At 41.3% G+C, this 12464-nt stretch overlaps 1 protein-coding gene across 1 annotated transcript in view; it reads left to right on the top strand.

Moving 5' to 3' along the window:
- Window positions 1-12464, top strand: part of SCFD2 (sec1 family domain containing 2) — a 187877-nt gene that overhangs the window by 161895 nt on the left and 13518 nt on the right. Inside the window, exon 6 of the mRNA XM_030946849.1 lies at window positions 11196-11341. Coding sequence (XP_030802709.1) covers window positions 11196-11341 — 146 coding nt within the window. The remainder of the gene's footprint in view (window positions 1-11195; window positions 11342-12464) is intronic.

The following is a 12464-nucleotide window of genomic DNA, read 5'->3' as shown; positions in this document are numbered from 1 at the left end:
GTGGGGAGGGGGGAAGTGATGCACTTGGAGGCTGCTCTGGTGGTGGCATTGAGCTCAGCTGCTCTACTGTGCATGTCCTCTGTATCTCCCTCTGTGTTTCTGTCTCCTTATAGCAGGAGGAAGAAGAAGGAATGACTGAAAAATGTCCATCAAGCAGCAGTGGCACAGGAAAGGTTTTGATGGTGGCCTTCTGTTGTTCAGAAGCGTGCTTCCATGGAAACTCATCAAATCAGAATTAGTATTTTCCCTGTCTGAAATGAAACATGGTTATGGCACGAGCCTAAGGAGTCTCCTCTCCTCCACAGGCTTCATTACATATCCATGGAAGTGAATCTAGCTTAGATATATTATATATTAATATTTCTATTGTAGCTACACAATTTTCATTGTGTGAGCACCCTGCACCTGTCCAGTCCCAGGATAGCAAACAGCACTCAGCTGCCACAAACCAGCCTCATGATTAAACTTCTGCTGTCAGCCCATCAGACTTGACTGGTTGTTTGCACTTAGTAATGTCTTTGTTTCCTAAACAACATCAACAACCAAAAAAAACCCCAGTTAATTCTGAAATTGCAAGTCTTCTTTCATTTTAAGCAGGCGCAATTCAAAGCAAAAAATCCCTGTGCTTCTGCCACATACTTGGAACATAAATCAAGTTATTCTTATTTTTTTGGCAACAATAAATAAGCAGGTGTTGAAACTTGACTACAAGATGACTAGTGTTTTTCATTATTTCTTTTTCCTGAAAACATTAACAATTTATACTAAATGGAAATGACTACAGATCTCAGGCATCTTCTGTCAGTTACTTGTTTCACTAACACACACAACATTTTCAATTGTTTTTAAAGACAAAAAATGCTATTTCTTGTGTGCTTAAGAAACATTTTAGACTAATTCCACAAGCCATTCAATTGTTTGTTAATTAAAATAGCACAATTAATTCTGAATTTAAACCAGAAAGTAACTCAACAAGGCGTTTAACCACTGCCCTAACTTCATCCTGTCACACCTTCTAAGTTGAATGTGTGTTTACATTTTCTGTTAAATTGAGACCTCTGCCAGCATCTTTTTTTAATCTATTGCACATATTATGAATTATTATCTGTTTTATGAATATGAGTTCATTCCACTTAATAGTCCAAGATACTCCTACATGCACTTGAGATTTGTACTGCTGATAATTTTCTTCATCGACTGATACTTGCCATCTGCACTACAGTGTGGTTTCTAATTAACAGACAAGAAGAAGAATAAAATGAGCATTGATTGTATAATTTTGTGTTATTCATAGTTGGGGATCTGCTGTGTCTTAGGGCAGCTTCAACCCTCATGTACTCAGAGGAAGGGGTGGCTTGGCATGTGGTTGTGTTGTTCATTCTTTGGGAAAAAATAGCACTGCATTGGTCCATCTTCCCACAGCAGGGTTCCTTCTCTTCAGATCCTTTCCACAGCCTCACTTCTTTCATTTTCATCAAAAGTATGCTTCATGCTGCCTGTCTTGTCTGTTGTATAAAGTAGTTTCCAGTTAAAAATTAACAGAAAGTGGGATAATTCATGCAGTTCTTTCTTTCTAACTTGCGTTTTTTGTTGCTTTATTCTTGTTCTCCCAGGCTTTTTACTTGCTTGCCTTTTCTTGTTCATCCACAGACTGTGAAATGTTTGGACTGAGCTGTTTGCACTGCAAAGGGCAGTGCAGTTTCAATGGGTTATGAGCACAGATGAACATAGGAGGACTTTTAAATAATTTATACTTAAATAAAACTAAAAAAGTCTGTGAAGGTACTTTTTATAGGATGTTTTACTCGATCAGATATGACATATTCCCAAAACAAGAAGAGTTATCTTTTGAGACAGTACTACAGCAATGATTTCAAATGAAATAGTTTCACAACAGGTGATGAAAAATACAAGCAACCATTTAAACCAAAGCTAGAGAGAGAAATAGGCAAAAACCTCCCCTGTTTTTTTTTCCTGACTCCAAATGCAATATGGGTTTTGCTTAAATATTTCCATGAGATTCATGAAGAGCAAATGCCTCTGCAAAATACGGTTTTCCTAATCTCATCAGAGACATAATGCTTATTCCAAATAGCATAATCAACTATACTGTAGGCTAAGTTATCATTTACCTTTTCACCTAAATGCAAACCATTTTAGTATCAGACTCTGGTAGGTGACAGATAATACATGTTGCTTTTATACTAAAATTAAATTGTTCGTGATTCATAGCTTCAAAAATTGACTCATGCATCCCAAGCCCACATGCACAACGTTGTGCTTTACAAATAGATGAATATCTGTACCAACAGCGGCAGTTTTTCTCTGTGTATTCTTTAGAGAAACATCTGAAACACAGTAATTTCATATTAGGTCATTTATTCAGTAGATCAGGTACAGTACCAGAGACCCTTGGGTTTGTCTCCAGAGGGTCTGTTTCATGCACGGCATGCAACACAGTTGAGCTGGCAGCACAGAGTAGATGCTGTGCATGGATTAAACCAGAGGAGCTGCTTGCCATGATCTCTTTGGTTGTGATGGAAAGAACTGAGAGGGCTGTGGTCCAGTGTAACTTCTTGTCTGTCTGCAGAATAGGGACTCTGTGTTTACCCCTGGCATATGTGACCAGCTGAAGAAGGACTCATGCATGGCTTCTTTGCAGCTCTCCCGCAGCCTCAGCTCCTTGCTGGAGGCACCCCCCAGCAAGGCTGGGACACCAGAGAGAATGTGGCCTGTTCTTTGTGTGCATGGTACCACTGGCAGTGGCAGGACAAAACAGCTCCAGTGAGGGACAAGTGCTGTCGCAGTGTGAATGCAGAAATGTTCAGTGTTCCAGTTCTTAGTCCTTTTGTCCTTGGTCATGTGTGACTTGCAGTGCGGCAGGTTGCCATTAAAGTAGAATTTCTGATTTCACTGTGGAGAATTGTGGCTGTTGCTTTCAGTATTATGGGTTAAAAAGGTTTGGGTTGGAGTTTTTTTTGTTGTTTTTTTGTTTTTTTGGTTTTTTTTTATGTTATGCAGTTAAGCCCCTTACCATAAATATTCCTGGCTTTTCTCTGGAAGTTGTTACACTTGTTGTTACACAATTATCTTCACTTGCAGGATGGAAGAACAGCTGTTCTGCCATTACCCTGTTTTATCCCCATATTCCACCTCAGTGTCCAAAGTGTTAATGTCTATTTTCAGGAGAAGCAGCATCAGGAACAAAAAAAAAAGTATAATTTTGCCCAGTACAGCCCCTGGTCTCTAGATCTCCAGCAGAGCATCACAAGCCACATTTCTTTGTTTTCAGCATTGTAAATGGTTTCACACACCCTAGTCAGCTTTGGCTACATTTGCAGAGGCACAGCATGTCATGGTTCTTGCACTACTGATGGAGGGACAAGAGAAGGTCTTGTGCAATCTGCCAGGTAGAAAATTGTTCCCTCTAATGACTTGGCAGGTTCTTGGTAGTATAGAAAAAAGGGAAGCCTTCCTTCTTCCTCCTAATGGCCATAGCCCCTGGGAGATGTGCCACTTCACTTTCTCTTCTCATCAGCTTATGCTCAGCAGGCCACAGTAAGTCATAACTCCCTCAGCAAACCTGCTCTGAACTGAGCCTGCAGTCAGGTTTTTATTTAGGCAGTAGCAGTATCTGATGTAGCTAAGTCTAAATTGCAAATATTCTAGTCTTTCTTTTTCTTTTTTTTTTCTGTCATTAAATATTGCCCATTGAATGCAACCTAGGTGCCCATTGTCTTTGTCAGTTTTCAGATGGCTTTTCACCTTTGCTATAGTATGCTGGCTCAAGAGGCCTTTTGGAAAAGATAATTATACATAGCATTAGAATGTGATTATTTTTGTCTTGCTGTTAAAAAGATTGTTTTGTTTCAGTAGCTGATAAATAGATTACAGTAATTAGTTTTAATTGTGGTCTTATGTTTTTATATATTTACATTATTGTATAAAGCTGACTACACTAGTTTTTGGATACTGTGAGTCCTGTGAGTTTGGCTCAGAACTTAAACTGGGAAAGAAAATGTCTCTTGGGCACTTCTCCAATATCATCATTCTTAGATCCATGAGTTAAAACCATTTCCTGCATTTTTACAAATTCTAGGTATGGCCATTGTTTTCAGAAGGAAGCATTTACCAATTATGTCCAATCTACAAGCCTGATCTGGCAGTTTCAGGAATACACAAACAAATTGGACTGTGAATGCAAAAAACATTGATTGTATTAATTTTCATTGTCCAAGAAAAAAAGTACAGAAAAAATAAAATAAAAATACTGAAATACTTATTTTACTTTGTCACTGTTTTAAAAGTAGGATTCATTTAAATCAACATAAAGAAGAAAAGGATTTCTTAAAAATAAGGACCTTTACAGATCTTGTTTCCCCTCTGAATACAAGTGGGTAAAGCATCTAGACTCCCATGCTTGTGTGGACATCTGGTCAAGGCAGCTGTGCAGAACCAGGACTGGTAGTCCTGACTGCCTCACCTGCTGCTACTTGGACAGAACCCTCATCCCCTGTCCATTGTCCTTCACATATGTGGTTCCTCTTGGAGTACCTTGTGGACAAGGTGGGAGGCAGCGGATCCGAGGGTGAAACTTTGTATCATCACTGGAAGTTATTGGCTAATGCCCCACCTGAATGGAAGGGACATCCTTGATGGGAGTAGAAATCAGTCCTTGCCACAGTGCAGCCACTACTCTGAAGACAAAAAGAGGTATCTGAGAATAATTTGGAAAAGATGGAGCAAAGACTTTTGATCATATGGGTCCTAGGGTGGTATGCTCATAAAGCTCTATATTGTTTAGTAAAACCTGGAGTTTTACTGAGTTCTTGCAAGAACATTATTGGGAGGCCTTACTGGACTTACAGAGCATTTACCATAGCTTTATTAGCATCTGTGGTTTTTAATTAAGATATGGGCAGCTTGAGGGAGCAACTGAATGGTTCCCAAATGAATTTGTTGCATTAATTTCCTTCAGAAAACACATCTGAGCCTAACTTAAATTCCTCCTGCAATTAATTAATGTAATTTATTGTAGTAAGTTCTGTAGTTTTTCTCTGTAATCGTTCACTGAATTGACAGGTTTAATTTCATGTAACATGAGAACCAGCAGTACCAACCTTGCAGTGCTTCGTAAAAGTTGATATTATACGTTGTGCTGTTGAATTTTGGCAAGAAGAAGGCAATAAAGTATTCCTGTAGAATCGAAATATCCAAATGACAGATATTAAGGCCAAAATTTAAAAAAAATACTCTCCTAAGGTAGCTCTTAAATCCATATTTAATCATGTAGGTAAGTGGCCAGATTTTTTCATATGCAGCTTTAGATCCAGCAAAGTTCTTATCCACATGGTCTGTGTCCCTTGTACACCAAAGAGCAGTTTCCAGAAGAGGATTCAAAGACTTGATGTCAAAAACAACCTTTCCAAGCATAATGCTCTTCAGGGAACTCCAGAGCTTGCAGGTTGTGTCCCTATGTAATAAAGATCAGATAATGTGCTGAAATGCCATTGAAGACATATGTGTGCAATCCCTGGATGCTCAGCACTGAGTGCTGAGTGTGGATGCATATTTAAAAGCTGAAGCAGAGATATAGGATTCTAAATTTAGTTTACTCTTAAAAAACTATCCTGGGCTTTTCTTTCAAATGGGAAGTGTTTGTTGTGATGAGAATAAAACTACAAATTGCATCTTTGTCAGTCGCAATGCTGGCTTCCATGGTTTCCTTGGAAGTGGATCAGATGCACACTCCTCCTGTCATAGATACCAGATCCATACCATCACTTGCACTGCATGGTGCTGGTGACTGCCCCAAAACACATCGTTCTTTTCACTCTCTATGTGCCAATCAGATCATAAATTAAATTTATAGAAACACAGACCTTTGATTTTTGATATTGTGTGCATTTTCCCTCCCTTTTTTAATGTTTTTCCCATATGCTGCTATTCTGTTCTTTCCTCCTGCTCCCTATCTTTTCTGACTGCTAGCATTGGCAGTCCCAATTCTGGGCTGCATCAAGAGGAGCATGCCCAGCAGGTTGAAGGAGGTCATTCTCCCTTTCTGCTCTGCTCTTGTGGGACTTCTCCTGGAGTGCTGCATCCAGTTCTGGGATCCCCAACATAAGAAGGATATGGAACTGTTGAAACAAGTACATAGGAGGGCCACAAAGTTGATGAGGGGACAGGGGCACCTTCCCCTATCTGTGAAAACAGGCTGAGAATGCTGGAGCTCTTCAGCCTGGAGAAGAGAAGGTTGTGTGGAGACCTCGTAGAAACCTTCTAGAATCTGAAAAGGAAGCGTTCTTCCTTCTACAAGGAAGCCAGAGAAGAACTCTTCATCAGGAACTGTAGTGACACGACAAAAAGTAGCAGGTACAAACTGAAAGAGGGGAAATGTAAGTTAGATATTAGGAATAAATTTTTTTACTGTGAGCGTGGTTAGACACTGGAACAGGTTGGCCATGGAGGTTGCGGATGCCCCACCCCACAGTATTCAAGAACGGGTTGGATAAGGTTTTGTACAACCTGGTCTAGCAAAAGGTCCTTCCCCATGGCAGGGCAGTTGGAACTAGATGATCTTTAAGGTCCATTTCAACCCCTTAACATTCTATGATTCTGTGATTCAGTGCTGTGTGGACTGGCAGAAGGGTCAAGTCCAGGACTGGGAAATCCCAAATTCCCCATCTGGCAGTGATGATAAAATCTTGTACACCTTGGAAGAGTTTGGGTCTCTTCACTTCTGGTGGAAAAATAACTTGCCCTTTGTGGGTTTGGATGGTTTTGCAGCTGTATGGTCCAAGCTGAGTTCAGCCTCCCAAAGCCACAAAGGGCGGAGGCGTGACTGGGGCAAGGAGCTACCCTGGAAGACAGAGGGAAGAGGGAGGGTGAGAAAAGGGATTGAATTGGAATGATACCTTACAAATCTGCTATGGTTGCTGGTAGGAGATGGGAAAAGAGCATCCCAAAGCTGTGGACAGGGAGAGGTTGTCTGTGTAAGTCTGTGCCTGCCCTTCCCCAGGTGATGAGCTCCTTCCCATCTCTGCCCACAGCACCAACACACTGCTTTGCCAGGGCTTCAGCAAAATGATCATTTCTTTTATGATGTCAGCTGCCAGCAGCGCAGACTTGACTGTCCATCCAGCACCACACATGCTCTGGCTGGGGATGCAGAGGACAGAGCACAGAGCAGGACCCTCCCCAGCCCTGGGGATGGATGTGCTGCAGGGAAGCTGTCACAGGCACCAGTGTGTCTGCCCCTTCTAGACACTCTCTTCACTCAAGGGCTGTAGAATACACCTTTCTTCTGAATTCCCCCAAACTGAATTCCCCCAAACTGAATTCCTCCAAACCGTCTGCTGGTGTAACTATAGGGAAATGGCAGATTTCATGTGTTCTGGCCTGTCCTTTCTTGTCCCACAGTGTCACACTCACTTAGCAGCTTCGCTTTTTAGATGCATCAGAGAGCATCAGACAATTCAGTACAAATCAGATGGAAGAATAAAGATTCAAATGTGTGGCAGAATCCACAGGGAAGAAAAGTGACAGGAGAATTATACAAATTACATCCTAGTTTTGGGTTTTTATGGAATAAAGATTCAAATGTGTGGCAGAATCCATAAGGAAGAAAGTGACAGGAGAATTATACAAATTACATCCTAGTTTTGGGTTTTACGCTTTTTTTTTTATCCTGCAAAAACCAGCAATGATCTGTGTCACTGTACACATTTGTAACTTCTTTTGCATAATAGATCTTAATGCACAAATATACCAAAACTATTGTAAAACATGGCTCTGGATGTGCATATGTAGATCCTTAGATTTATCTACTAGAGAAAGAAGGGCCCACGTTGCTATGCTATCACCTAAAGTATGAAAATAGAAGATTTTAATTAATTCAATATCATAGTGCTGTATTTTCAGTTCTAACCTTCAAGGAACCCTTTATCTCTTTTGTTCTTCTGTCTTTTGCTGACAAGCACATTAACTTTGCATATCTAGAAAATAATGAAATCCTGCATAATGAAATCCTGATGCTGGATTTTCTCTCCCTCTGAGTGCAAGTTTACTGGTTTAGCCCATGATTCAATGTGTGCCTCTGAAATGGCTTGGTTATTCTGCTGGCTCTGTTCCAGGGTTTGCAGGGTTTACATTGCTTTATTTCTGTAAAAGGGTTATAGAGAGAGCCTAAGGTGGAGAAAGCTGATGTTTATACCAATAAAACAGAGTGGAGTGGTAAACTTTCAGCTTTCCTAAACTTTCAACTTTGTAAGAATCATAGGCCTAGTGATGTCTCTGAATTATCAAAGTCCTTCCAAAAATGTTGATAATTATCAGACTACTTTAGAGAAAGAACAAGTTTGTTTATAATGCCTTTATGTGTACCAAAAGAGACTAAGCACAGTGAAAGGTTTCCTGAAACTCAGGTCTGAATTTCTCATTTGTTACATTTTGGAGGTAGAGGGGGGATAATCAATCATATGCTGGTCTTTAATTATAGATCTCTATTATGGGTTCACAGTGCCCATGTCCTTTTCTTAAAGCATTTTCCTTCCAGTTCCAGAAATCAGTAGAAAAGCTGGTCCTGTTTGGTTCCTGGGTCACTCAGTACTGTAGAAAACAGCATGTCCATTCATTCTCCTTCTTTCACACTTCGTGTGAAAATGGATTAATTGTGGTAATAATGGTTACGCAGATGTGTTGCTTAAGAGGAGATGTACTTTGTCTCATGAAAAAGTTCATAAGTCTTATCTTGGTAGGCACTGAATGCAGCTCCCAACAGAGTCATTTTCCTCACTGCAGAACTAGGTTGTGTTCTTTAAAATCTTGACTCCTCTGCAGGTTAGTGGTGATTTTCTTTTTCTCCACAACTGGGCTTTGTCAAGTCCAACAGGAAATCCCAAAATTTTATTTAAATGCCTTTTCCCATGTATAATAGAGCTTGAGATTCAAAAGAATTTATTCAGCATTCTCTCCAAATGGCGTTTAACTTCCCAAGAAAAAAGAGTAACAGGAAGTTTTGTTTTAATTAGTCCATGAGCTGTGCAGCAGCTAATGTATTCCACCTCTTCTCTGTTGTAAAAGGGGCAGATTTCTTGGGAGCTTGAAGCGAGCAGAGAAGAGAGACTGTGTTCTGCTCTCCATATGCTGCAGAGCCCCATTTGCAGGGAAAGTGTGAATGGGAGGTGATTTGTAGCTGCCTGCCACTTGTAAAGAACAAGCTTCTGTTGTTCTCCGGGCTGGAAAGAAACCTGGCTCCCCTCTGTAACCCTAGAGCAACAGGTAGACAGCAGCCTTCAGAGATTTTGATTTCAACAATAAGGGATTGTTAAGAAAACTTATTTTTTCATTTATATTAAAAAAAGAGGTACTGGATGTCAGGCTGGAAATAGATATCCCTGGTTTCCTCAGACATTATATTTCTTGATGGAAAGTCCCAAGGAAGTCACGTTTTAGAGAAATGTTGACAGTACACCTCTCTTGCCTCTGTCAGGCCAGCCATAAACAGCCAGAGTGGATCTTCACCTCCCAGTGCCACCTTGGGGTCCCAAAGTGGGTCCAGCACAGCCACTCTGACCTGGAGACTGGAAATGGACATTGGCCCCTCCATGCTCCAGTGCTCCTGGAGATACACTTCTGGTTTTGCTGGAAGACACAGCTGAGCACAGCCCAGTGCTCCAGTGCTCCCACATCTCTCCTCAACAAATGATATTCAGACAAATGAAAGCTCAGTGTCTAATCATCATCGTGTAGGAATAGTTTCAGAGCTCTACAAGTGTGTGTGTGTGTGTGTGTGTGTGTGTGTGTGTGTGTGTGTGTGTGTGTGTGTTTATATTGTGTATAGTTTTTACTGAGTGGAACACCAAGGTATGAAAGTAATTCAGATCCACTGTCAAATATTCCCTGAACATTTTGAGCTTACCACTTATTTATTGATTTTTTTAAGTACATAAGGATTCTGTCCTTTGTCAGTTGCAGAGAAAGTTTGTTCAGGGATCTCCTACCCAAAAATCCAGGTGCCTTCTTGACAGTCAGGATGCCTGCTTTCAGTGCCAGGCTCCAAGGGTGCAGCACAGTGCAAGCTGAACCTGCAGGGAGACCTTGTCCTCTCAGCAAGATTCTTCATACACATAGAGATTTGGTGGTGCAGGATTGGTTTCTGAACTGGAGGATGGACACAGAAACCACTACAGCAGCATCCCTGGAGAAGTCAACAGCAATAGGCAGGAGTGAGTCTGTTAGTGTGAGCATGTGGCAAGAAGAGTTATTTTATGATGGATTTTCTGCCACAGGGATGAAGAGTCAAGCAAGCAGAGAGGCAGGCAGAGATGTCAAGAGGAGTAGAACTGTGTTGACAAGGCAATAAAAATATCAGGTGACCCACTTAACCTCTCACTAGGCTAATTCTCATCAGCAGAGCAGTGGAGACAAGAAAGCATTTATTTCAATGCTTCTGTGCAATATAGGTCGTATAGTGAGGGGGATGGAGCCAAGACTAAGACATTCCTTTTTCCAATGCCCTGTCTGGCCACCCAGAGGGACATTTTAGGTGGTCCTGTAATTGGAATTCAGCCTTAGTGGAAGATAAGCATTATCCCTTAGCAGAAGTGCATTGGAAAAATACATTAGAGGTAATAACTCTGCCACTTTGAGGGATAGGAACTTTTTTTGTGATAATGCAGCTCTTTCCAAAGTCTGGCTGACCTTTCTGCTGTATTTAGCTCAGACTCTTCCATTTTTCTTGTCACAAAGGTAGGAAATGTATTTGGAGTGAGCCGGCTGCTGGCCAGGGAGGAGCAGTTCCCTTTTTCATGGCTGTTTACCCAAGCAGACCAGCAAACCAGCTGGCTCCTTCCCACATAACAGGGGGCTCTTCTTTGGGGTCTGCTAGCATGGAACCTTCTGTTGGCTGGGAAGAGCAAAACATCCTCTGTGCTGATGAAAATGCTGCATGATTGTGGTTACAAAGAGAAGCACTCTTCACTTTGCCTGCTGTCCAGAATTTTTGCCTTCTTGCATATCTGCAGAGACTTGTGCCATGCTGAGGACATGCTGCCTAACAAGGCCCCAAGTTTCTAGAATATAATACAATAAAAATAATTTTAAATTTCCTCCCTGTTACCCCTTTCCTACTGTTTATTATAAAAACACATGAATATTTTTCACTCACTCAGCTGTGTGTTTCTTTATTTCCTTAGGCTGTGACTCGTCACTGAACCTGACATCTCAGAAAGCCACAGATGCAGTGGACGGTATCTTCCGGTCCCTCAGGGATATTGCCAGGGTCCGACTGCACATGAAACAGTTCCATTCCATACATAATCCAGGCAGCAACACCCACCAGGCAAGTGTAGCTTTCTTTTCCCTGTGTTTGTTATTTCTCTAGCCTGCTGTCAAAATTACAGCACTAATTTTGTGGATGTGCTATTCCTATACACATTCTGCCCATGAAGAAGATATTTAAGCATAGATTTTATAATTGAGCCAGCCCTCAAAAATTTCCTCGAGTCCTTTGTCCAGGCTCAGGCATATGCATATCAGTGTCAGCTCTGAGGAAGAAATTTGGGCTTTGCTCTGCAGCACTGTGGAATGACATGAATGCCTGTGAAAGGCAGGGTAGGTCAAGATGGCTCTCGACTTAGACTGCTCAAGGCAGAGTGAAGCAGGATGTCTGCACCCATACCGCAGCTATATTCTTATTGTATTTCCTCTCCTGTCCCTGTAAGCATGAGGGACAAACCTGTTTGCAAATAGGTCACAAAAGCAGCTTCTGTTTCTGAAATAGGAACACATGATCTACAGTACTGCTTTTGGTCATCAGAACTAATAGACAGTGGTTTTCCTTCTCTCTGTCTCTCCTGAAGAACTTTCCCAGTTAGAGTTCTACAGCAGAAAGTAGTGATTTAGAGAGAGATCACAAAACATGATTCTAGCCATGAGCCAAAAAAAATCCTTCCAAACTCGTAATGGTGCTGTATACCAGCAAAGGGATGTAGTTCAAATTAAGCATTGCTTTGGAAGAACATGACTGTTGCAAAATGTCACTGGAAATCTAAGGTGAAGAAAATCTGTTCCTGAAGCCTTCCAGCAGTTTGGACCAGTCTGGTGTCCAAAATGGGGAAAATTCTTAAACATTTAATACAGTTCAGTGCAGGGGCAGTGAGATGATAAGAAAAGTTTCCTGGAAGTGTAATTAGCATCAGTATGTCCTTTAGATGAAATCCACTTTGCTTGCTTAGGGATAAGTGCTGGAACACAGCAAGGGATATATTAACACCTTGCAGCACCTTAATCTAGTCATGCAAGGGATCTAGTTGCTTGAGTAGGACAAACTTTCTGCTGAGGGAAGTCCAGGAGTATGTGATTGTCCATGATGCTTACAGCTCTCTGGAAATGGGCCTCTCTTTTGACTGGCAGGGGCTGTGTGCAATCAGTTCAGCTCCTCAGAAGTAGTGCCTGTCCTGTGA

Source organism: Camarhynchus parvulus, chromosome 4 (genome assembly GCF_901933205.1).
Source record: "Camarhynchus parvulus chromosome 4, STF_HiC, whole genome shotgun sequence".
In the NCBI taxonomy this organism is placed as follows: Eukaryota; Metazoa; Chordata; class Aves; order Passeriformes; family Thraupidae; genus Camarhynchus; species Camarhynchus parvulus.
This window is presented reverse-complemented; position numbering and strand designations above follow the sequence as displayed.